We start from the raw sequence: 25,182 nt of genomic DNA on the forward strand, positions 1-25,182 counted from the left end.
GTGTTCTGCCGGCACCCCGCCGGAGGGCAGTAGCGGCGCGGGGCTTCCGCGTCCGGGTCGCGGCGGTGCCGAGAGGCGGTGCCGGCGCGGCGGGGCTGGGGGACACCATGGCCTTGCGGTGGTGGTGGTGGTGGCGGTGCGGCGCCTCGTCCCGCCGGGCGCCGCCGCTCGGCTCCGTGCCGCGCCCCGGCCTCCGCGCTCCGCCGGCCTCCAGCGCGGTGAGTGCGGCGGGCGCCGGGAGGTCACGGAATGAATGGGGCAGGGGGGCCGGGCGGGGCGCGGGGCCGGGCGGTCACCCCGCAGCCGCCGCGCCTTCGCCGTTCCGCAGCCTCCCGACCGGGAAGGGCGAAGGCCCGGAGGCGGTTCCCTGCCGGGGGTCCTTGCTGGGGGCAGGAGCGCGCTCGGTGCAAGGTTAAACACTGGGTTAAGGGTTTTCGGGGCAGCGTTGGTTAGTGTGGTGAACCTCGCAGAGCCGTCTCTAGGTGGGAGCAGGGAAGGCGGTTCTCATTAGTTTGAGATTTCGAACGCGTTTGTGTGTGAGTCGTAGTGGGAGCAGTTCTCTCACTGCGTTCGTTTACAGCTTCTTCACAAGGCCAGACGGCTGTTCTGACCCGCGGTAAAGGGCTCTGGCTGATGTGTCCAGCATCTTGCATGAGCCAGCCTTACAGTGTTAAGCAGCGGTGTAAAGGAGGGAGTCTGTGTGTGCCCTCGTCGAAGGAAGATTAGCAAGAGATCAGCTATTTTTTAACAACAGAACACGGTGAGATGTACGAGAGAGCGACTTACAAAAGTCTCAGCCGTAGGGCTGGACACTGAAGTCACAGCAGTGAGCTGCAGAGTGTTAGGGTTTCTGTACTTCCTTGCGTCCTTGCATGGCCTTTTTTCATACGCGAGGAGGATGAAAGGGTGTCCTTGAGCCATTACAGTGCTTTTGTTTCGCTCCCTATGTCCAAGGAGAGACTTAAATCTACAAACAAGGAGACACGGAGGCCTGAGAAGCAGGTTCTCTAGTCCTAGGTCTTCTTGAGTGTTCTTTTGCAGGCTTTTCCGGAGACAGTTTGGTGAACACGTGGATTGCAGTGATTTCAGGCTGGCTCAGCCCAGCACGGCCCCTGAGTCAGCCTGTGTTGGAGGACAGGGCTGGGTCGTCCTGGCCCGACTGCCAGGAGCAGAGCAAAAGCTGTACTTCCTTTGTCAGCTGGACATCGTGTACTTGGGACTGTGCCTTCCCTCAGGCTCCTGGGCTATGTCTGCAGGCAGAGATCATTGGAGACATTGCTAGGTTTGGAAGTTAGATTCTGGACATCTAGCAGGGAGATAGGCATGTGTAGATTATCATAAGCAACAAGCTGAATTGAAATTGCTTCAGGGAAAAAAAAAAAGGACATGTTCTTCTGTTAGTGTACTGGTTTACTGAAATAGCTCTTGCCCTTTTCTCTGTGCCTTGACCAGTGCAGTCCAGATTTATCTGCAAGACAGGGCACATTGGAAAATTACAACTTACACAAGTGCAAAAGCAAGGTTTCATTAGAGCAGTTTTGGTAATTTAACTGATAAGGCTCCTGGGCTGGTCCTGCAAGGGGAGAAAGTCCAACACTCCTGAGCAGAAGAGTCAGTTTAATGTGCCTATTGGCACATTCTCTCATTATCACTCATGTCTTGTGATACGGAAGGAGATTATGAGACTCCCTTTGATGCAGGGTTGTTAAAATGGAGAAATAGAGTAGTGCTGATGAACAGATACATGTTTTTTATAGTGAATGTTTTCTGTCAATTTAAAGCTCTAATAAATTAACCCTGCTTTTATTTTGTACAGATGTGTCACTTTACCCAAAGAAGTTCAGCTTTGTCGTTTCCAAAAATATGTAATGTATTTTGGCGGTAAGTTGGAGAGTCACATTGTTGTGTAATGGGTAAAGACACAGTTGTTGGGTGAACTGAGTAGTTATACCTGTGAGCTATAAACTTTGCTCATCACTCTAATATGTAGTTGGATAATTCTGTGTAGACTGTTGCTGTGGTGCTGAGTCTGAATCCAAGTCCTCTATCCTTGAGAGTAGCAGGCAAAGCAGGAATGCTGCAAGAGAATACACATGGTTCACTTTGGAAAAGGAAATATAATAAGAAACATAAACTTCCAACTCCAGGAAACAAAAAAAGTAAACCAGATGTACGCTTGATGCGTACAGGTAGAGCTTCCCCCCTTTCCTGATGATCATTCATAGCATCATCATGCTACCTGGAAGTATTGATTTAATTTATAATGTAGCTGGGTGTGCAAATGAGAAAATTTCAAATCTAATTCAGGAATATTTTTCCAGGAGTTTACAAGAGAGGGAAGAAATTAACAGAATACTTATATTACGGGAAGATGAAGGCTTTGTCTCCAACCATAGGTTATACTTATCTGTAGTGTCTTCAAAAGGAGTACATTGAGAGAAATGTAGTTTTATGTGTCTCAGAAGACTTCTGTAATCTGTTAAGGCCGGGGGGGAGGGTGTTCCTGTTTGCCAAAGGCACTTTGCCAGCTCCTAAAGATTTATGATCTCCAATATGTAGCTGTGCTGTGCTTACACCTTACTATCTGGCTGAAAAGAATGTATTGATGCCTTCATCTGTTTTAGCCCTTTGGTTACATCTTGTGTAAGGAAAGGGGAGGAGGAGGAAATGCTTTCAAATGTTTCTGTTTGGGGAATCAGGGAAAGTTTGCTTTTAACAACACTACTGTCTTAAAAAACACTGTCACCAGGTTTCATCATACAAGTACATCCCACTTGTGCAGCTGCAGTAAGACAGTTAGTGATGAAAAATACCAAGACCCTTTTCAACTTGGTAGAAAAGACTTGAAGAATCTCTATGAAGATATTAAAAAGGTAAGGGATTTTGGTGACTATTCTGGGATGTTGCAATGATTGTTTTTAATACCAACCATCAACTTGGACGACGCTTACTGAAAGAATATTATTTATGTTTATGAACAACTGTCTGAAGCTTAAACTGAAGGCAAAAGGAGCATTTCTGATATTTTATAGAACCAGAATGCAATTTTTTTTCTCCTGATTTGCAGTGATGAAATACATTTATGTTTCAGATTGCTCATAGTAATTTTAAAAGCAACTTCAGCTTACACTGGGTGGAATGAACGCAGGCAATAACCTTATACACGCGTATTGTTTTACTTACACTAAACAGATTGACTTTGTGACTTCTATGCTGAAACGTTCTTGTCCTTTATGTAGGAATTACTTGTTTCTGCAGCAGAACTTAAGGAAATGTGTGATTATTACTTTGATGGGAAAGGAAAGGCTTTTCGACCGATGATTGTGGTGCTAATGGCTCGGGCTTGCAACATTCACCATAATAATTCCAAGTGAGTTGGTCACTTTTAGATATATTAATCATACTTGAAAGTTATAATTCTTGTGTTTCCAAAAAATATGTCTAGTAACTTTATGAAAATAAAACGCTCCTCAGTAAAACCTGAATTTAAGTTCCATCTTGAAGCTATATTTTTGTAGTTACCAGTGCAAAAGGAACTGCTGGATTTATTACATTTTTCCATGTATAAAATTGTGGACTGCACTTGTAACTGGTAATGGATAAATAATGTTGCCAAATTACAATATTTGTAAGGCTTTTAGTCAATTCTAGCTTCTTGCATAAATGCTTTATTAGAAACTAAATGAACTTCCTTAAAAGTATTGTCATTTGTAACCATTCCTGTTTCCATTAAGCTCTTGTTACAGGTAAGAACTTTGCTGCGAGAACAGACTCCCATAGGCTTTTTCTGTAATTATGCAGAAAAGCCATTAAGCAATTGGTATGATTATATTCAAAGCTGTGAGATGTTCAAAACAGTCAGGAGGGTTTTTTCACCCTGTAGGAGCAAGTTTCTATACTATAATGTAAGATTCTAAGCTTAGAGCTGGTGTAATCCTTATGAGCTTGTCTTTTGAAAGCAGTTTTACCTGAGCAGAACGTCGTGCTCACCTATACTCTCTATCACTCCTTGCTCTGGCTCATAGCAAATGCTTCTCTGCGCACGTTCCTATCAGTTGCTGTGTTTGCATTTTGAGGAAAGACGTTGGCTGGAGTGTTCTCTGCCTTCCAGCTACACTTCCAGTCTTGCCTTGTATAGAATTTCAAATAACAAATCTTTGGTCCCTTTCCAGAAGTATTTCTAGACTAATTCGTCAGTGTTACAGGGGATTTCTCTGGGCTCTTGTATCTACTTTCCTGTAGTAGTAGTTTAATGCCTTGTTGGACTTGATTACTACCTCAGAGCGTGGCATATATTTTGCTGTTTTATGGTACCTCTCCCTGAATACCCCCTCCTATGTGAATATAGTTTCAAAGGAGAAAGCAAAACCTAGTTGGCAGTGTCCTGTCCTATGTGTGCCAGTTCCCCTTGTTTTGCAAAAACATTGTCCAGGATTAGTGAACTTTGCTTCAGCTTGATTCTGTTCTCCATTCAGGACTTCTCTATATCATTGTCTTAGAGATAGCAAACGAAATAATATCGGTTGTGAAACTCCTCAGGGATGTCCTTTGTCACAGCACTGATTGGCTTAATATTTTCATGAGTGATCTTGACCTGAAAAACAGGAGCATAATGATGGCACTTTGTGATGACAAAACCATTCTTGATGATCAGCCATCCATGCTGAAATGTAAGGAAGCACGGTAAACCAAAAATTTCTGCTTGAGCTTGCAGGCTTATGTGTGCCCCATTAGGCCATAACTCCACTGTGGTTTGCAGTCACCTTCTCTATGAAAAACCTTAAAGTTATCCTAGCATGTGTCAACCCTAGTATATCTAGTTCAGCTATGGGAGTGTATAAAACACTTTCTAAAATCATCAGATTCAGTGTCAGATCCCTGTGTTCAGAAGTCCAGCTAGCTTCAGGCATGAACTGCAGAGATAATTAGGGAGAATGAAGACTTGTGGTCTGCAAATTTATCAGGAACAGGGCGAAAGAGCTATTAAGACAAAGACTCCTATTGCTAAGAGGATGGAAACTTAGGAGATTTTTAACAGCTGGGGCAGTGAGTTTTTGGAGCATCTTTCTAGTCAGAATAACAGTAAAAAATAGTTTTATCTCATTCTAGTGTGTAGCATGAGGAGCTTATGAACGAAATTATGCTTGCAATACTGAGAAGGCTGGAACTGATGTCATATAGCGTGGGAGTTGAAGAGTGAATCAAAGAGAAATAGTGGTAGAAAGGCTGAATTTGCCTTTGTGCTCAGAACATATTTGCTGTTTTCTGGCATATGTATATGTTCAAGGACATATTTTTGTCCACGTGTCTCAAAACCATCAAGACCAGTTTTGAGACCTGCCCTATGCCAGTGAGAAAGTGTGATCTCTGAGTTCAGGTGACACATATGCCTGGGGCAGGTGTTTGCTTTGCAGTAGCCAGCCCTCAGCATAAGTCCTCTGATTTATACATGCTTGTGTCATTTGGCAGCTTTTGTACATCTGTTGCAGTTTGGTGTTTTAAAAGCTTCCTCGATAATCTGAATGTTCCTTGTATAAGCCAGACTGAGTCACTATCTCTGATATGTTGCTTCTAAAATGAAAGTCTGAGTGGGGAGAACAAATGTTTCAGCAAAGAAATATAATGAAATCTCAGGGTATTTACCTTCCTCTTCTTTGCCTCTTGCCAATTTCTCTAAGCCTGTGATTGTAATTAAATATCACATATATTGGTACAAGTCTTCACTGTACTGCCCTTTGGTTCATGCATGATGATCGATGTTTTTTGAGGTTTGCCTGGGCCATGCCCAAAGAATGTACATTCATACTGTGGATAACCACTTCCTGTGAGCTAATGAAGTTTTATGGGCATTTTCTTCTCTTTTACTTTCAAGCTTCTCGAAGCAGGCTGTGTTACACCTGCTCTGTATATACATATACTTCCAGTTCATGCTGATACTGGTTTCATTATTGTTGTTTCTTAAAGCAGCATTGTTTCCAGGTGACAAATTGTTCTTCCAACTTATTAATGTTTGTAACGAAAATTGTATATGTAGAGAAGGAAACACTGTGTATTTGTAACTCTGCTACTCTCTGTAGACCCTAGGGGAAAAATACTTGCCTTTCATTCTGCTTCTCACAACAGTTTTTTAAGATGTTTTTCCTCTTTCAGCTTGTCGTTTCCCTTAAAGTATTTTGTCCTTCTTTTCCTTAGTTAATATTGATTCTTCTCCCAAACTTGTTTTATTTTGTTGAAGCTTTGGTTCTCACACATGTAGTCAAAGACACTGACTGCAGTATCTGTAGACTTGCAGAGTGAACCAGTATCCTGTGCTGTTCATCCCTAGCATTTTTCTTTTTTTTATCTTGCCTCTGGGGTTTGTGTTACTGATGTTGAGCTTCTGCTTCATCTTGCTGCCATTCTGAACTGTCATATAACTTGCTAGACCCAGCATGCTTTTGCCTGCTCTTTCATTTGTTGGGGTTATTTTTTTCTTCTTTTATGCTATAAAAGGAATACTTTGCTTTGTTTGGTTGTTACAATAAAAGGACTCAACTTAGTAAGGTTATAGGTCCTGATCTTAGGAGGCAGTGCAGAGAGACTTCTTTGTCTTCACAGAGTCCCACCAGAGTAACTGAGACTTCTCAAGAGAATGGAGTGGAATGCTCAGATATCTCTGCTTACAGGTTAGGTGACATGATCATTTCTGTGGAGATTTGAGGAAGGTGAAGTAATTAGAATACCCTCAGCAAGTTAACTGTTTTTCTAGAGTGAGGCCACTTTATTGTAGTCATAATAACAGTCATAATGTAGTCATAATGACAGTTGTAATAAAGAATTATCTGAACTATTAACAAAAATATAAGTGGCTGAAGCACTCAAATTGTTCTGTGCTGGTATGTTGTTTGTTTTCTCTTGAAGTTCTAAGTGCCAGAAGTCCAAGTCCCTTGGGCAGTGGCTTTTTGCTTATTGATAGCAACTAAGCTATGTGTGAGAGTGAGAATTGTTGTAAATAGTTTAAGCTGAGGTCATACAAACCCTCAATTTCACACATCCGCTGGCATTTCTTCACATACCTGTGTGCAGAATTTCACAGAATCACCACTTAGCTTGACAGGAGCTAATGTTTCTGTTTAGAGTGTATTCTCCAAAGGTGTTTGCAAATAAGAGTTTTTATTTCTATTTCTGCAACCAAAATGAGAGAGACAAAAAAGAAAGGACCAAAGAAGTACAGGGACATCTCAAGAGAGAAAATAGGGGGGGAAAAGGGAAGTAAATTCATTAGAATAGTGTGAGAAACATTTCTATATAATGACCTGGCTAAACTCGATAGAATAATATTTCCTAAAGATATGAGGACCTGCCAGCAACCTTAGTCCTCTTTCACTCCCCCAGATGGTGGTTGTCAGAAGCCTGTACTCTGCTGGTTTTCAGCTGCTGTGCAATTTGCTCCCATACTAACACATACATTATTTGTGCTTCTCCTAGTTTGTAGTGCCCTCCATGTCACAGACTGTGTTTCTGTAATGGTTGTTTCAGCCACAGGGGCTTAACAGCAGAAATGTACTTGGAGAAATGTGGTTATAACACAGAAATTTTGCAAGTTCTTTTGCAAGTTCTCTTGCAATTTTCTATCTTTAAACTGGCAAAATATTTACTTACTGGCAAACACATTGCAAAGCTCTTTGTTTCAGAGTGTGAATACTGGTTTGCATCATTTTGAGTTCCCCCCTCACTGTTTGTGGGGGTTTTGTCTTTTTTGAAGAGGGATATTTGTAGGGAGAGATGTGTTTGGATTTTTTTTTAACTTATAAGATGAGCCTTGATCTTGTTCAGTGTACATTAGACAAGTCCTGTAATGAAAAACACCTCAAGGTACTGTAAGTCTATAGAACCTTATCACAGAATCAAGCGGGGGAGGTCCTCCTGAAAAACAGAACATGCTCAAGGACTTAAAATTTAATATATTGCATGTGTAAAAAGATAAACTTACAGTTGTACAAAAAAATTGTGTGAGTACGTATCATCTGGGGGTGTCTTTACTTTGAGAATGACCTAAAAATGGCATCTTTCCACTTACTGGGTAAGTGCGGGCCCACTTATCTATTGACTTGAGTTACTGCCACTTTTTGCTTTTGTCTGGCAGGCAAAGCTGAATGAAAAATGGCAGGGAATGAGAAGGATCCTCTTTCTTGTGTGTTTTCCCCTAAAATAGGCATGCTCTGATTCAAAATTACTCTCACAAGATGCTCGTAGGAAACTATTGCAGATTTTTTTTGCCAGCAACGGAAAGAATCTTGCTTGAGACTTTATGGAAATAGTAGTTTAAAAAAAAACTTTCAGATTAAATTATCACATTTGATATAACATTCTGGAAACCAGACACACGAACCATTAGCATTCCTGTGCCATTTTTAGTCATTGTCAGAGATGACATGCACTAAAATGCAGAACTTTTCAAAACCTGCTTTTGAAATATCTGGTTTTGTACTGTCTTCATACTACTGAAAGATTTTGGTGTGTCGGTTGAGTGTTGCCATTTACTGCTGCTTCCCAGCAGGAAGTCCAGTCTGCTGACATTATTAATGAAAAAGGGAATCCCCAAAAGGAGACCTGTGCATGAAAGAGGCTGGAGACCTTTACAGTTTTTTGAAGGTAAGTTTTCTCCTACTTAGTAAGAATAGTTTATTTTGGAAAACTATTTACACTGAACTAGCATTTGACTAAATTATTACTCCACAGTAAAACTTGCCTTCAAACCACCCTGAAGGTTTCCAGCTCTTATTTTCTGTTGTGTAAAAGCCACATTTTCAGAGCCTGGGAGCTATGCATTCATCCTGCTATTGTTCAGGATGTAAAACTCCCACTGACAGCAATGCAGAATTCTGTGTAGAGGTGGGTGTCAGAATGCAGCACACTGCAAGATGTTCTTCCATTTTGTGATTAATCACTACATTTTAATAGACATAGGCAGTGCAGGAGGGTTTTAAATTCCCTACAGCTGAGCTGGAATTATTGTCTTTTGTTTCAGTTCTTTTTCTATTCTTCTGGAAAATAGTGTGATTTTCTGTGTTGTCTGTATACCAGAAGTAGGGTATCTATACATCAGAAGTAATTTTTTCTTTTGTTGGTTTTTTTTGGTTATTGGGTTTTTGTTGGTGTTTTGTGTCCATGTGGACTTGTTACAGCTATGAGACAAAGCTGGCTGGGATAGCCATTTCTGGGATCCTGCGTGTAACCCGTGATGAAAAGAGGTAGAAAAAAAGATGGTACAGAACAAGACAGTGGCAGTTGGATAGGGGGGTAGATGGTCCTTTGTGGGAGCTAGGTAGGCTCTTTTATGCTAATTTTGCCAGTCTTGTTCCCTAGATATTTGCTTCTATGTTGTTCCATTACTTTCTTTTCACCTAGTTTAAAAAATAAAGTAGGTGTGAACTACTGAGAGTTGACTCATCAGTGTTAGATTATCCCAAAGGCTGAATTCCAGTAAGTGTTAGGTAGTTGGTGTTTACAGTCCTAAAGTGATTGCCGTATAATTCCAGTTAAGTCCTTAGGCTTTTGAAGAACCTCTGAGGTTTTAAGGTAATCAGATAACATAAAGGATAAGATCCATGAGTTATGTCTTTCAGATGTAGAATACAGGTTTCTGTGCCTTCTGATCTCTCCAGCTTGCTGTTTAGTAGAGTTATCTAGTTTTGGAGTTTGTGATGCTGGTTAATAGGTAGAGCAATACAGAGATAAGGAAAACTTAAAACTCATCTACAAAAGTACCTGGCATTCTTTTCTCTGCTGTTTTCCATCTCCTTGAAACCAAGCGTCCTTGATGCTGTGCTATTTATTGCAATCTGGATTTAGAGGGATTAGAGTCAATAACAAAGGAGTTTTGCAGTACTGTTAATGCAGCAAGGTAGAAATAGGCCTTTAATAAGGATGGAAACATCCTATTGCACTTACTGTATTAATGTGATGTTAACTTCTCTTGTCTTCCCAATTCCAGGTTTGAAAATGGGGTTCAGACCACAGAAAAGCTGCGACAGCTGTTTTCAGAAAAACATTTTTTTTAGTTTTAGTAGGGATTTCTTTTAGTGTATTGCACGATACGTAACTGATTTAATTGTTTGACAGTTCTTGTTTTTTATTTTAGGGAGGTGCAAGCAAGCCAGCGCTCTGTGGCCATAATTGCTGAGATGATCCACACAGCCAGTCTAGTTCATGATGATGTTATTGATGATGCAAATTCTCGCAGAGGAAAAAGGACACTTAATCAAATCTGGGGAGAGAGGAAGGTGAGTTTGCTAATAAGTGCAAGACTTGCCTTTGAATTTCAGCAAAGCACAAACACCTAGAGTTTTGTTAAGTTACTATCCCTAGGTCTTGGGATATGCTGGAAAAAGTATGAAGAGGTGTACACAGTTTGTGGGTGAGACAAATGTGTGTTCCTTTTCTGAACTGTTGAAAACATTAGATAATGAGTGATTGTAGTGTGTAGTGTTGGGCCTGTTCAGCCTCAAGAAGAGATGACTGAGAGGGGACCTCATCAGTGTCTATAAGTCTCGGAAGGGAGGGTGTCCAGAGGATGGAGCCAGGCTCTGCTCAGTGGTGCCAAGCAATGGGACAAGAGCCACAGGGCAAAAACATGCACAGGAAGTTCCACCTGAACATGAGGAAGAACTTCTTTACCGTGCAGTGACTGCGCACTGGAACAGGTTGCCCAGAGAGGTTGTGAAGTCTCCCTCACTGGAGAGATTCAGGAACTGTCTGGACACAGTTCTGTGCCATGTGCTCTAGGATGACCCTGCTTGAGCAGGGAGGTTGGACTAGATGACCATGTAGTCCCTTCTACCCTGACCCATTCTGTGATTCTTACTGATTGTACATTCCCTATGCCATTCTCTGCAGTGCTATTGGAACACCTTGAACTTGTACCTCATCCTGAACACTGTATATTAGTCTGATCAGTAATGAAAACAAAAATGTTTTCAGTCAGCAAGAAATTTTTTTTGAGAGTGGTGTTTCTTCATAGCACATTACAAGGAAGGTCTTAACCAGAAAATGCAAGGAAGGAAATACACTGCTGACGCACCAGAACTTACAGCAATTCAGACTTCACGTGGTGTAACAGTCACAACAGAATGGTCAAACAGAGAATTAATGTTCCAAAAAAACTTCATAGGCAAACACATGTTCAGGTATTGCATACAGGGAGGACAGAGCTTATATAGAAAAATACGAACAACACTATAAGATTCAAAAATTATTCTGACTTCAATATTTGGTGATCTGATTTTTCTGTTACAATGAGATATTTGTGCTTTATGCAGGGAAGTTACGTGATGTGAGTAGATCTGCCAAATAAAGGAAATTGTATCATCTCTACTAACACTGGAAAAGACTTAAGAGTTATCTTTTTTTTTTTTTTTATTCTTAGGCTGTTCTAGCTGGTGACTTCATCCTCTCAGCTGCTTCTGTAGCTTTAGCCCGAATTGGAAATACTACTATCGTCTCTGTTCTAACTCAGGTGATTGAAGATCTGGTGCGTGGTAAGGTCTTTTTCTATTTATTCTTCAGATTTGCTTGCCTAAGCAGTAAACCCATAAATAAAACCACCCATCTGTGCATCTTTTTAGGTGAATTCCTCCAGTTGGGTTCCAAGGAAAACGAGAATGAGAGATTTGCTCACTACCTCGAGAAGACTTTTAAGAAGACTGCGAGTCTTATAGCAAACAGTTGTAAAGCAGTATGTACGTCTGTCTCTTCTCAAGTTAACACACCATACTGTGAGCTTCACAGTTAAACTCCCAGTTATTGCTGTTTTCTCTGGAGACCCTCCAAAGCAAACCCTTTAAATGGTATTCAGCCAGAATTTGAACGGGTTTGAGACTGAATATTATCACAATTCAGCTGTGTAGCCTCCAATATTGTTTTGCACTTTTTCTTTTCTGTTTTTTATTCATACACAGATTTATTGTTATCCTCACTTGCCTCAAAATAAGGATCACAGTGGCAGCCTTTAATTTATGAAATTCTCCAACCTTGAGGCAGTAGTTTTCGTCTCAGTTGATCATTCTTGAGCCTAAATTTGATTTTAAGTCATCTTTGGCATCTGTCCCTACTCATTGGTAGTGAGACCTTAAATGATAACAGTGAGAGGAAACAATTAATTGTTTATACTGTAGACCATATTGTGAAAGAACAGAAGCATGTACATGATTTGTCTGCGGGTTTTAATTATCAATTGCTATATCCAATTCTATCTGTAATTCAGTTCTGTTACTTGATTACAAAAAGATCCAACTCAAGATTATGTTCTTATTCAAAAATACATGTTTAGTTTTAGTGCAGAAAATGGAGAAGGTGGGCAATAATCTTACCCCAAGAGAGTTTTATTTTTTCATTTTTTTTAATTAAAGGCAGTATATTGGTGTATTCTAGTGTATTCCGTAGCAAGAGGGAGTTCTAAGAGAATTAGACTAAAAATCTGTGCTAATGTTAATCATCTTGTTTTGTTCTCAGAGAACTGGTACATTTGTGCAACAGACAGCAGTGGAAAATTGCTTGTATGAAAAGGATCACACAGAATGAGAGACATGGATTTTATAGGGAGGGAAAATGTCATTCTAGTTGGAGGAAAGAAATTAAATCTTTTGGATTGTTCATATTAATGGCAGTATTACCCTGGCAAGAATTTTCTTTGCAAGTCTTCTTTTATATCAGTGGGCACCTGGACTTGTAAAGAGCATCACATTATTCTGCTATCCTAGTAAAAACATATACATGTTTTTCTGTTCAGTTTGACAGTCTCTCTAAAATAATCTTTGCAGATAGAAGAAATCACCTTCCCACTGAGTGGATTTTCCTTACAAATGTGCTAATTTGAGCTTTTTCCTTTTCCTGACTTGCAAGAGTTAAGGCTTTAAGCACTTCTCTCAAGATAGAGGCTGTAATGCTGGGGGGATGGTGTTTGGCTGCTTTTCTTCTAGTGGCTGGTCTGAGTTGTTCCATTGCTGAATTGCTGGAATTTTATATGCTGTAAGATTTGTGTTATAAAGGAAAGCTGAGTGAGAGGACTGTCTTCATGGCAAAACCATACTTACTGCACAGAGCAGTAATGAGTTGTATATGTATGTCTTCTTCAGTTTCTTTCTGCATGGATTAGGAGAGGTCCATTGATAGCAGTGAAAAGGGAGGGTTTTTTGTTTGAGATTTGGAGGTTTTTTGGTGTGTTTGGGTTTTGAAACATTTTTGTTCAGATGACTTTGACTACTAAGGAAATTGATGGAATCAGAATGGAGATCTGTTTTCTGTAGTGAAAATGATCCAGATCATCAGTTCTAGCTTGAAATTCAATTAGGGAATCAAGAGTATTCCTATTTTGTTTTTAGGGACAAAGCTAAGGAAAGAGATTATTGGTTTTCAGAACATCAGTTACAACCAGGCTAGTGTGCCATTAAAAGCAGTTCAGTTCCTGTTAATGGTAGGGAAAAACTGATTTGTTGCTGTGCATAAATAAAATAAAAGTATTAACTGGAAAGAAGATGTCAAACAAGTTCAGATGGCATCTTAGCATTCTACATTCTTAGAGATGGAAGAGTAGAGTATTCCTGGAAAAACGTCTAAGCAAGATTATAGAGTCTGTCAACACCAGTCTAGTTCACTGTATTAGATACCTTCTGCACTGCCAAAGCATTACTACATTTAAATCAAAGTCCTTTAAGTTAGCAAAATACTTTTTTTATAGACAGAATAGTCTGTTCAAGATGTTAGAGCCATCCCAGTCTCCAGTTTATTTCCGCATGGCGGAATGTTACAAAGTTTCAGTCAAAGTAATAAATTGCAAAAGGAAATGGTGGCAGATGGCCCAGACGGTCATTGAAGCCTTAGTTACTGAAAGGCATTTTTCAAAGAAACACGAGAAGTGACTTTGGTTCAAGAATTCAGAAACAATAAAGCTGAAGTGGAATTTCTGTTTAGTCATCAGGCAAGCTGGAGATGGCAAAATAACTTTAGCAGGTTCTCTTTCTTTTTTTACCCTGCTATAATGTGAATTCCTAAGCCTCATAAGGCCGTTTGTATTTTGCACAGCATACTTTCAGAAGAGGGATTAAATCATGCTTGCTTTGAGATAAGTGGAAGGTTGCACTTGACATTCTTGATTTCTGTATTAGGAGAAAGCATGCAGCCTCCTTGTGTGAGGCAAGGCTGTGTGTGGAAGGTCTGCCTTAGGGACCGAAGAAAACAAATAGTCTGCAGCTCTGGATCTACCTGTGAGCTCCTGCTGTAACTAGTTCATCATTTGGTGTGTGCACAGGCCTCCATCAGAAAACCTACAACAGTGTGAAACTGGTGTCTAAGAAAATAAGACCTCTGATCCCCACCAGCAGAATTGGTCCCCCTAGCCCAGTTAAGCACACAGACTGCAATAATGGCCAATGACAGATATAGGGTAATAGCATCAGTAGTATCAGATATTACAGTCAGCCAGTAAATTTCCTTATTATTTAAAATACAGTCAGTCCTTTGGGGATATTTCTTCTTTATAATTTTTGCTATGAAAAAGATTAGAATAAATGTCTCACAGATATCCAGGCAGATAATCTTCATTTCTGTAAAAGTACAATTCTTCATAAACAGGTATTTGGTTAGCATGTTAAAATGTTAGTTACTTGAGAAAAGGTCAAATGCATGAAAATGCAGGTTCGGGACAAGATAGTTGTCTGCAGTGTGTGGGGGCTTCTGCTGGGTAGTCATCTCCCTCTCCTGGGAGGCCCTCACCACCTCCTTGGCAGGAGCAGTTACAAAAAGGGATTCGAAGATCCTGGAGGAAGTAAGGATGTGCCTGCAGCAGGGAGGGACAGGAACACTGTGGGTGCATCGCTGCCAGCACGGCCAGCACATCCAAGGCAGGGACTGTTCTCTGTCCAGCATGTGTGAGACCACAGGGCTGGGCTACCTCTTCCAGGACAGACATGGACACTGTGGAGTGAGTTCAGTGAAGGGCCACCGTGATGGCAGGGACTGGAGCAGATGATATGCCAAGAGCTGGTTTTAGTCTGGAGTAGAGAAGGCAAAGGGGGAATCCTCCAGCCTTGTAATTGGAGGGCACAGAGAGGATGGAGAGATGTGCAGTGAAAGGACAAGTTCATGGAAAAATTCAGTTGGCTCTTAGGAAAAATTTCTCCATGTGGTTGGTCAAACACTGCAACAGGTCGCCCAGACAGAGTGTGGGATTTTTCATCCTTGGAGTTGCTCAGAAGTCAACTGGGCACAGCCCTGAGAAACCTGATCTAACTGTGAAGTGCTTTGAGCAGACAACTGGACCAAATAACTTTCAGAGTTCCCCTCCAGCCTAAACTATTCTGTGATTCTACTGGAAAGAGGAACAGTGCTCCTGTCTAGAACAGCAGTGGATGAGCCATGAATGAGAAGGCAGGAACCTGACTGCTTCTAGAGATGGGCATGGAGGAGAAAGTCTCGAAAAGATTTTAGAGCCTTTTCCTTTTCAGAAATCTAGGAGTGCAAGAACAAACATCTCTTGTACTGTTTATACAAGCATATCCTGGCACAGCAGCAGGTTTTCCTCTGTGACCTGCAGGGCACCGGTAGAAATGTGCAAATGCTTTCAACACCAGCTGCCATATTGTCACATATTAAATATCAGAGCGGGACCTATCTACCCAGAGCTGATTATATATTTTACAGATGTAAAATTCAGTAAAAAGGCAAGATTGATTCACAGTCTCTCATATAACATACTAGAAACAACTTTTTATTGCAAAAAGTGTGTTTGAAATAATACCGAGCAGATTTGACTTGCTTTATTGAATTTAGAGAACATTTCTAAAGAATTTGTTCCACCTGGTATTAGGATTTTTCATCATGATTTAGTGGAGGACAGGTCTGAATTTTTCCAAGATTAAATTTGTCATCAACAAGTCATATCTGTTAGGGGAGCTACAGAATGTTTTTAAGGGATGAGCTTTATAATTTAAACATGTCATTGCATTGACTTGGTTACCCTGATTTGTATTTGCAAATGCATGCTATTATCCCAGTATGGCTTCAGTTAAACTTCATCTGGGATTGACAAGCTGCCTGGCTGCATCCTGGTGAGTGTCCAGGTGGGGGCAATAATCTACAAGAGCATTTTGAGAAATTGCATCCTGAAGCAACTCCCTCATAGACATGACCCAGCCATGTTGCAGGTTTATGGTCATGGTTAGAGGGTTGCTGACTTGAGGATGACTGGCAAATCAATCTCCTGGATTTTGTCTTTTTGTTTGTCTTTCTTTTTGTATATGAATAAGAAATGTTCATAACCTGAACAGGAGCTATGACAGTCTTCTCTTGCAAAGATGCAAGAGTTAATTGTGCATTGATGAATATTTCTTGTGTTATATTCTGTATCTAAGAGTTGGTTTTTGCATGTACATACACAGGTGGGATTCTTTGTATAGGTGATATCTGTGTCCCTTGAAAACTGTCCACCAACAGGAGTAGCTCTGTTCTTCCTGACTTTTCAAATTAAATGAGGAAGCTCCTCTCTTTACACGGCACTTCCTCTCCGCCTCTGCCAACTAGCGCCTGTTCTGATCCTTTGCCATTCATTCACCAGGATTTTGTTCTACTGAAATCCATATTTTACTCCTCCACATGAGATGAAATGTGGTGGTAGGTAAAGATTTTATTGAAACAGGGTAGATGCAGTCCCCCTGCCTTGCAGATATTATGTGATTTATATTCCAGAAGCAACCAGAAGTTTGCTAGGCATGGTACAGCAGTATATGTTAGATCTCTGGGGCAAATACCACTGTTTAAGAGACAAGTACCAAAAGAAGGATAAAAGGGCAAAATACTCTAGTTCGATAGTTTCTAGCAACATCTATTTAAATATCTCATATTTGCAGTTCACTCTGTTTAATAGCCTTCAGGATTTTGTATGATTATTAGACATAAGTAGTACTATTTTCCTGCTATACTGTCCTCCTCTTTTAAATAAAATTGGGAAATGTGAGATGCTCTTAATGCCTTAGGCATCCAGATTCCTCTGGGTTTTAGTTATTATCCATGGATGCATTTTATGAGTGGGAGGTGTTCTGATGCTCAGTTATGAAGTGCACTGATGCATGAAATAATCTCTAATCTTGTGCCATCACATTTATTAGAATATAATGTTGTTTCTTATTTCCCTCTTCATGTTCACCTTCTAAGCTACTACTGGACTTTCTTCTAATTTGGGGTTGGTTTGGGGGTTGGGGTTTTTTTTATGATTTTTTTTTTTACATAGTCTTAAAGAGGAATTTATATATAAACATATTTGGTTTATATATATATATATATATATATTTATATTTATATTGTGTGACTTTCTCAGCATATATTTTTAGTCTTATGTTAAGTAAAATGTATTTTCACTCCTTCCATTAGTCACAGCAGATTTGGAATGCCTGCAATAAACCAGGATGGATTTTTGCCCCCTGTTCCTAATTGTTTTATTGAAGGATGAAACAAATCTGAGTATTTAAATATAACCAACTTGATTTTGTGAAGGGTATACTCAATGCTTAAATGCAAAAGCATAAGTGCCCTTACTTTGAGGCAAGATATTAATTCTCAAACCTTAATTTATGTCCTGTATTTTAGTTTTATGGAGTTTATTCAGTTTATTTCTGTCTCTCAGATAGTTGATTTCTTTATCTGTACTCAATTAAAATGTTTTGTTTGTCTCAGTTTAGTGATATTTTTGCCAGGTTGATATGATGTCTTTTCTTTGCCACTAATTATCCCTCAGTATCTTTGCCTGCAAACTAATTAACTCATCTTTCTGAGCAAGTCAGTTACAGTTAACATCACCTTAAAAATAATCTTCCTTATCTCAACTGCCCCTGTACTGGGTTCAACACATCCAGCTTTGTGATCTTTTATGAGACATGTAATGTCCATTTATCTGTTGTCTGACCTCCAGTTGTCCCCTAGCTGATTTATGTATGTAATAAGTTTAATTTCCCCGTCACTGGACTGTGTACAACCACTAGCCTCCATGTGCAGTGCATCCACATCTCCTCTCTTTATCCCTGCATTATAATTTTTAAATATAATAAATATTTAATAAAGCTAATCTCTTTCCAGACCAGACTTGAATATAGTTTTAATATCACACTGCTTTTCAGCCTTGTTTTCTAGTAAGCTCGGTTCATTGTGTGTCTCCATGAACAGAGATAAGCAAGAATGTGCCCCTGAGTCAGCTTTTTTTTTTTTTTGCCTTTCCCAGATCCCTCCTGCCTGTGCTGGCTATGTCACACCTATGGTGAGGGACTAAAAGTGGATGCTAACTAAAGCTTTCTATTTACTTGGGTTTTTTTGTCTTTTCAGGTTTCAATACTAGGCTGCCCTGATCCCAAAGTTCATGAGATTGCATATCAGTATGGAAAAAACGTTGGCATAGCTTTTCAGGTAGTGCTTTTATTGAACTAAAAGGAATGTAAAGTCTAAAATTCTCCAAACTGCTTTAGAAGTCAAAGTGGGCTGTCTTAATCCTTTCTGTAAATCTTCTCTTTAACAAGTATTATTCTGTATTTAGTTCTCATTTTTAAAAAGAAAGTTTCTAAATAATCTGCATATTTATTTTTTTTCCCAGCTAATAGATGACGTGCTGGATTTTACATCATGTGCCGACCGTCTGGGGAAACCAACAGCAGCAGATCTCAAGCTTGGATTGGCCACAGGCCCTGTCTTGTTTGCTTGTCGACAGGTAAGTCAACAGGTATCTGCTTCCTCAAAACAGAACGTGTAAACTGCTCCTCACAGCACACCCCCAGGTCCAGCTCAAACACATCAAGGCTACAGCATCCGCATTAAGCGGGGCCTGGGCCCGTGTGAACAATCTGTGCATTCAGGGTCAGATGGATTCTGTGTGCACACATGTTCTGACAGATTGAGAATCACCTTCCTGCACAGCTCCTCTTACTATTAGGCCCTTGTAGGTACTCACAGAGTATCTGCATGTTTTATTTAGGTTATTCCTAAGTAGCTTCTTGCTTATGTTCTCTCCTGAGACATCTTGTTCTTCCCAGGCTTGACTGTGTATGTCAAGGCCTTTTTGCCGGGTTCTGGGCTTTGTATCCATCCTGGGGCCAAGAACTGAAATCCCTGCCTAGCTTTTAGGTGGGTACCTCTATTTACTGGATTTGATATCTTCATCTCTTTGTCTTCAAGTATTATCCAGTTACAAATGTGGGAAGCTTTCCCTTCTGAAGGCTGGATAAGAGAAGGAGTGTCATAAATAAAACAAGTTTAAAATGGGTCAAGATTTTTAGTGCCTTAAAATTATTTGGAGGAGTTCAAGGAAAACAGGAGTGCAAGCAGCACCAAAAGAAACATTAAAATTGGTGCTAATCCATAAATGGGGAAGAAACTGGTTTTATGTGCCTTGCTCAAGTTTCTGGTTCACCAGAGGAAAGAAGATTTGAGACTTAAAAAGCAGTCCCTCCTACCAAACTTCACAGCATCATAAAAAACTGGCACATCTAGTTCCAGAAGAGCTCTAGTCTATGATCTCTCAGTGGAACTGCTGAGAGCTTGACATGGGAAAAGTTTTAAATCATTTAAAAAAAACACAAACCCTCAACAACTTTGACATTTACTTTCCCCTCTTTCTTAAAAGAGCCTGGAGTGGGGCGAGGTGGAACATAAGAATGTGTTTGCTTCCTTATACTTAGGGCATTTACAAAGATCCATAACTCAGAAAAGACAGGAAAGCACAGAGTATGGGACAATTAACAATGCAGACGAATGCACATTGAGAAAAATTTTCTCTATATTCTCAGTCCCTCTCCATGTAATCATCTGGGGGATTCACAAGCATGTTCTTGAATCATTATTTCAGAACTGTTAGTCATCAGCAACTGGAGTCATCTAAAGAACAGTGAGAGACTCAAGCAGAGAAAGAGGATGCAATTGTGAAACAGTTTGGTTTTGTGTGTGCTAAAGTTACAGAGAGAAACGACATATTGCAAATACTCTTGATTTTGGCAGAGAATGGGTGACACTGATTGTCTTGTGGGTGTTGAATATTCCAGTTTTTTAAATTAAAACTATTATTAATTTGTTTGGGTTTTCTGTCTCTGACTTTCAAATTCACCTATCTTTTAATTAGCTTTATAAGATAAATTAGTTCATAATATAAAAATACAAGAAAAGAAAATCTGTCAGTTCTATTTTAAAATCTTGCTCTTTGTAGGTCAAATTTAAATGTTTTTCTCATTTATATTTTTGATAGATGGGAAGCATATATTTTTGCATTGAAAGATAACTTGACCATCTTACAAAGTTTTCCACATTAACTTCATTTTCTCTGCTGAAAATTTTTTGCTGTTTTCAAGAAACTGGAAGAATAGCACTACAGACTTAAGGGATACATAAACAAGGCATAAGCGCTAAAAAAATGTGGAGCTTTAACAGACACTTGTCTTTGCTGCTTCTGAAAGATGTTTCATCTATTTGTATCTGAGAATAAAAATTCCTGAGCCAGGACTTGAAGACAGTCCAAAATGTAATTGTTAATTATAGGCTGTCTTTTCTCTTCAAATTAATATTACTACTATCCTGCAGACCCCTTCATGTAGCTGGTTATCCCCAAGTTGTCTTCTGAAAAACATTCTTTAGTTTCTAACATGCTCTGGATCTTTAGTGACAGCTGCCTTTTCTTCTCATTCTCTCCCCTCCCTCTGAAATACATCTTTGTGCATTAGAGTATTAAGGAGAGGCCTTTATAGAAAATAAAAATGTTTAGCTTGATGTGATACCTATTTATTCAGTATTTAAAGTTAGTTCACTCGGTTAAAAAAACCCCCACCCCATTTATTTCTTAATGAAATACACTAGTATATGCTAATTCTAAAGCCCTTCTTAAACTAGTACAGCTGAAGAATGAGGGTTTATTTTTATTATAAGCATTCCTGTCCAGGTCTTATACATTGTCTGCTAAATCTGCAGAGTGGCTAATAACAGCTTTGCCTTATAGGTTTGGGGATTTTCGTATCCTTTTAGTGCTTAAATATAAAAAGTGATCCCGTATACATGTATGAGTCACCAATAAACTTCTAAATGCATCTCCAAGAAGACTTCATATGAGTAGTAAGGAAATGTAACAACATTTAGGGATGCTGTGTTTTCTACCTGAACAAGGTTGTGGAGCTGCAGTTTCAGGACCAAAGGTGTGCTAGGAAAGCAGATTGTTGTTTACAAGTGTACGGCAATAAAATCATCTTTCTTTGACTCTAATCCTTTCAAACAAGATGAACCAAGACCTCTTTCCTTTAAAAAGAATTTTTCTGCAGAGTAGGTGCCTTGAATTGTGACCTTACTTTAGCAAGCACCAGGTTTTTCTGTTTCTAGGCTATCTGAAGAAAGAGCCTGCATGTTTAGATAAGTAATGCGACTTTCTCACACAACTGACTTGAGTTACCTACTTGATTTGTAGGGAATTGAGCATGGATTGCTAACTACAAATGCTGTGTGACTGAAAACAAAATACCTTATATTTCTTATTAAAAAGAAATATATGTACACAGGGCAGAGCCTGTGTACATAAAATACCAGCATAATAGAAAGTATAAGTGGATATATAACAGCTAAACAACAAACCTCTTGTGTTCACTGTTGTACCTGGGGGGGGGAAGAGGTGCTTCTTTGAGCTGTGCCAACACTAAGCATCATTTGTGATAGAAAAATACCTGAAGCAGATTATATTCCAAGGAGTAGCCACATCAGAAATTACCACAGTAGATCATCTGCTCAACATGATGAAATGGCAGGTGCTACCTTTTGCTACCAACTGGCTACAGCCAGCAGAGCCAGACAGTTTAAGTTTAAATGCTTGGGCTGTGCTGTACTACAGTCCTATGCAGACTGCAAGTATGAACCTAAAGCTATACCCATAATAACAAGAGTGGCAGGGGAAGAGGTCTGTACTTTGTCGTTTTGACCTTAGCATGGCAGGCAGCTACATGGAAAACAAAAGCAGTACAAAAACCTTCTCCCTTTGTGCTTAGTTTCCAGAAATGAATGCTATGATAATGAGGAGATTCAGTAGGCCAGGAGATGTTGAACGTGCTTGGAAATATGTGTTGCAGGTAAGACTGATACTAAATATTTCTGCTTTCCCTACTGAAGTTGGTCTGAAATTCATTGTCTCCAAAGTAAAATAGCAGGGCTGCATTCTCAGATACCTGCTAAGCAGCATGCAGTATACAGTGCCAAGTTAGAATTCTTCAGCTGTCTTACTGGCACAGTGTTTTAGAAGAAACAATAGGTACTGAAGAGCTTTTTTTCTTTTTTTTCCCTCCCATAGCATAAAATCCACATAATAAAAGTAAAAAGCTCATGCATGAACTCAGTTCCTTCAGCTGAGGAGTAGCTGTATCCAACAACTGGTGTAAGTGGCACATCATTACCAGTCAGTCTTGTAACTGCAGTGCACACCCCATATGAGTTTTAATTGACGCTAGTCTGAAAAGACTAAATAATGGTCTGTGCAAAATTAATACCTATTTTTTCAGAATAGCACATTTTTTTGCACATCCCTACTTAGGGCAGGAGGGGAAGGGTTAAAGCATTAGTTTCTAATATATTATTAATACCAGTGCTGTTTTGTAAGTATACTTAAATTTAATGTGGATGAGTTTTAGCATTTTGACACTTTGGGGAAGGTATGTAGGATTCCATGAATATAGAACGAATCCTCTTCCTTTCCCCTGCACAATATAATTAAGTGTTCAGGGTACTGACTGACCTTAAAACCCCTGTACAGTGGGAGAGGCAAAAGGCAGGAGGGAGGCTGATCATTTACCCGTTTCCTCTCACTGCCTTCCCACCTCAGAGTGATGGTGTGCAGCAGACAACCTACCTCGCCCAGCGCTACTGCCACGCGGCCACGCGAGAGATCTGCAAACTGCGGCCGTCCCCCGAGAGGGAAGCCCTCGTCCACCTGACAGAAATGGTTCTCATGCGAGACAAGTGAGACAACTCCTTCCACTCGTCCTGGCAGCTACTTACCAGACTGTGCCTACATCTATTTCAAAAGTTATTTGCTTCCAACACAGGCTACCAAAAATTATTTTTTTAAAAAAAACTTTTTTTTTTTTTTTTTTAAACAAAAGTTTGAAGTGTTTTACTGCGGGAAGCAATGCAATTCAGAGCAAATCAAACTGTGCTGTACAATTGTTTTAGTGGGGGGCTGTTGATTGTGGGGGATGGGGAAGATGTTTACATGTCGATGCACAAAGGCCACAATGAGAATAAATATAAATCAGTGTATGAGAACCGAAGTTGTTCCAAATTTCACTTGTTTACACTAATAAACAGAGTATGCATGCACAGGGTCTGGTAAACTCCTGTGAAGAGAGATGGTTTGAATGCTTCCCTGGCTGTTTAACAAAAGAAGCAACTGGAATTCTACATATGACACCAGTTTACTATAAAAGACTATATGTAGATTTTAATTGGTTATATACATCAGTGAGTTCCAATTCATAATGAAATACAGGTACACTATTGCTGGCTACTTGCTAGCAGTTAACAAGATGCAGAATTTGAGATTGCTGCAGTTCAGATAATGAAAGGTTCAGTATTTCTAACTCACACTAAAACTAAATGATTCACCAGCCAGTCAAACCTGCAACTCCATCCCCTTCCATTGCTCATTTATAGAGTATATTCAGTACCCTTCTAGAAGCCTGCTTTGAAGTCCCAGACACATTCCTCTCACAGTAATTATCCAGTACTACCACATTCCTTTTCAGGTTATTTCAGCCACAGAATTTGTAGAACAGGGAGGCACACAATCTCTATCTCTGCCTGTGATGTCTTAACACAATGGCCAAGTTCCTGTAGCGTGTGTTCCCCCTGGGTGCTCTCTGGAGGACACCTCGCTGTCTCTTCTCAGCAGGGCACATCACCAAGCCACACAGAGTTTCCTCAGAGAACTGTAAAGTTACAGATGGTGTCCAAGTTTTACTGCATCTAGCTAACTAGATTAAATCAAGAATCCTTGCTATAATTAAATGTTGGAAGAAAAGAACCTTTAAGAGTATGTGTAAGTGTGTAATTCAGGGTTTCAGATCTAATTTATTTTCCCTCTGTCAGTGATAAATTCATGTTACAAACATTTGCTTTTCAGTACATTGCCTGGGATAACACAGCCATGATTTTGCTACCTTAGCATTCCAGCCTTCTTTGCCAAGCCAACCAACAAAGTAATGGACGAGACCTTTGGTTCACTTATATATTTATGAATGGAAAAAGTCATAATGTAAATTTACTCATTAAAAAAACTTGGGTACAAATTACACATACATAAGACCACCCATTTTTTGATTCACATGGACACCTTAGACCCAAACAACTCATTGTAATAGACTTTAGTGAGAATACTCCAGGTAAAGATTACAACAATTGGAAGCATCTTGGATTTTTAAAAAAGTATATTTCAATACATAAGTTTGTATGCATGCTTTAAACAAATATAGTTCAAGAATGAGCAAAGAGTCTAAACAAAAAGTAATATGACCAGCACTAACATTAAACTTCTCATCCAGATTTTAATATGTTAGTCTAACGTAGTGTTAGTTACCATGCTGTACTGAAAAATGTAATGGCACAATCTGATCATGGTTCATTAAATATTATACCCTACTTCCCCATAATATTTAGGCTGGTCATAAAATTAACAATGCATAAGTAAATAAGTATAACCAGTTATAGACAGTTGTTTGTTTTACAAATTGCCATCAGGTAAGACATACTGTCCCCAGAGACTCTAGAGATGGACATTCAATCATACCATTAAAACAGTATGGCCTGAAGAAATGGGCACAATTTTTTTTTGAAAGTATATTAAGACAATCCTGTTAGCTTTTAGTTACCCCTTGTAAATAATCATGGTATGACTGAATACAAGACCAAACTTTGAAAAGCAAAGGATTTTAATCGGCATAGTGCATGATTGATTCAACGTAATTCCCAGGAAACAAGCCAGTTACTCGATTGCAAACTCCTTCATACCAGCCGTCATCATTCTTCTTTATCACATAAATGATTGCACCCTCCATAAATGACAGCTCATCGTCTTTGTCCTTTGTATAGTCATATATAGCAACAACTGTGGATTGGAAAGGGACACGTTTAGCATTTTATTAATAGCACCAG

General features: G+C 39.6%; 2 protein-coding genes across 15 annotated transcripts in view; one reads left to right on the top strand and one right to left on the bottom strand.

Moving 5' to 3' along the window:
* The first annotated feature begins 107 nt into the window (after positions 1 to 107).
* Positions 108 to 23,299, top strand: PDSS1 (decaprenyl diphosphate synthase subunit 1). 3 transcript variants are annotated; one of them, XM_032711260.1, is made up of 11 exons: positions 108 to 218; positions 1,817 to 1,881; positions 2,750 to 2,873; positions 3,240 to 3,370; positions 10,124 to 10,265; positions 11,408 to 11,519; positions 11,607 to 11,716; positions 18,349 to 18,429; positions 18,614 to 18,727; positions 22,029 to 22,109; positions 22,328 to 22,784. In XM_032711260.1, the coding sequence occupies exons 1-11, from the start codon at positions 108 to 110 to the stop codon at positions 22,391 to 22,393; spliced, it is 1,137 nt and encodes a 378-aa protein (XP_032567151.1). In that variant the 3' UTR covers positions 22,394 to 22,784. The 3 variants fall into 3 exon arrangements, with proteins under 3 accessions (XP_032567151.1, XP_032567159.1, XP_032567166.1); XM_032711268.1 differs by lacking the exons at positions 108 to 218; positions 22,328 to 22,784 and adding an exon at positions 22,856 to 23,299 and having other exon boundaries at positions 942 to 1,881; XM_032711275.1 differs by lacking the exons at positions 108 to 218; positions 1,817 to 1,881; positions 2,750 to 2,873; positions 3,240 to 3,370; positions 22,328 to 22,784 and adding exons at positions 8,547 to 8,634; positions 22,856 to 23,299.
* A 147-nt stretch (positions 23,300 to 23,446) lies between these two features.
* Positions 23,447 to 25,182, bottom strand: part of ABI1 (abl interactor 1) — a 78,158-nt gene continuing 76,422 nt past the window's right edge. For all 12 annotated transcript variants that reach the window (XM_032711213.1, XM_032711204.1, XM_032711145.1 and 9 more), the window contains one exon: positions 23,447 to 25,135. In XM_032711213.1, the coding sequence (XP_032567104.1) occupies positions 24,960 to 25,135 (176 nt within the window). In that variant the 3' untranslated portion in view covers positions 23,447 to 24,959. The remainder of the gene's footprint in view (positions 25,136 to 25,182) is intronic.

Source organism: Chiroxiphia lanceolata, chromosome 1 (assembly GCF_009829145.1).
Source record: "Chiroxiphia lanceolata isolate bChiLan1 chromosome 1, bChiLan1.pri, whole genome shotgun sequence".
NCBI classification, from domain to species: Eukaryota; Metazoa; Chordata; class Aves; order Passeriformes; family Pipridae; genus Chiroxiphia; species Chiroxiphia lanceolata.

Coding starts and splice junctions, on each gene's coding strand:
- PDSS1 (XM_032711260.1), top strand. CDS start 108: ATGGCCTTGCGGTGGTGGTGGTGGTGGCGGTGCGGCGCCTCGTCCCGC. Junction 11,520..11,606: donor GATTGAAGATCTGGTGCGTG/GTAAGGTCTTTT, acceptor GCATCTTTTTAG/GTGAATTCCTCCAGTTGGGT. Junction 18,728..22,028: donor TCTTGTTTGCTTGTCGACAG/GTAAGTCAACAG, acceptor CTTTGTGCTTAG/TTTCCAGAAATGAATGCTAT.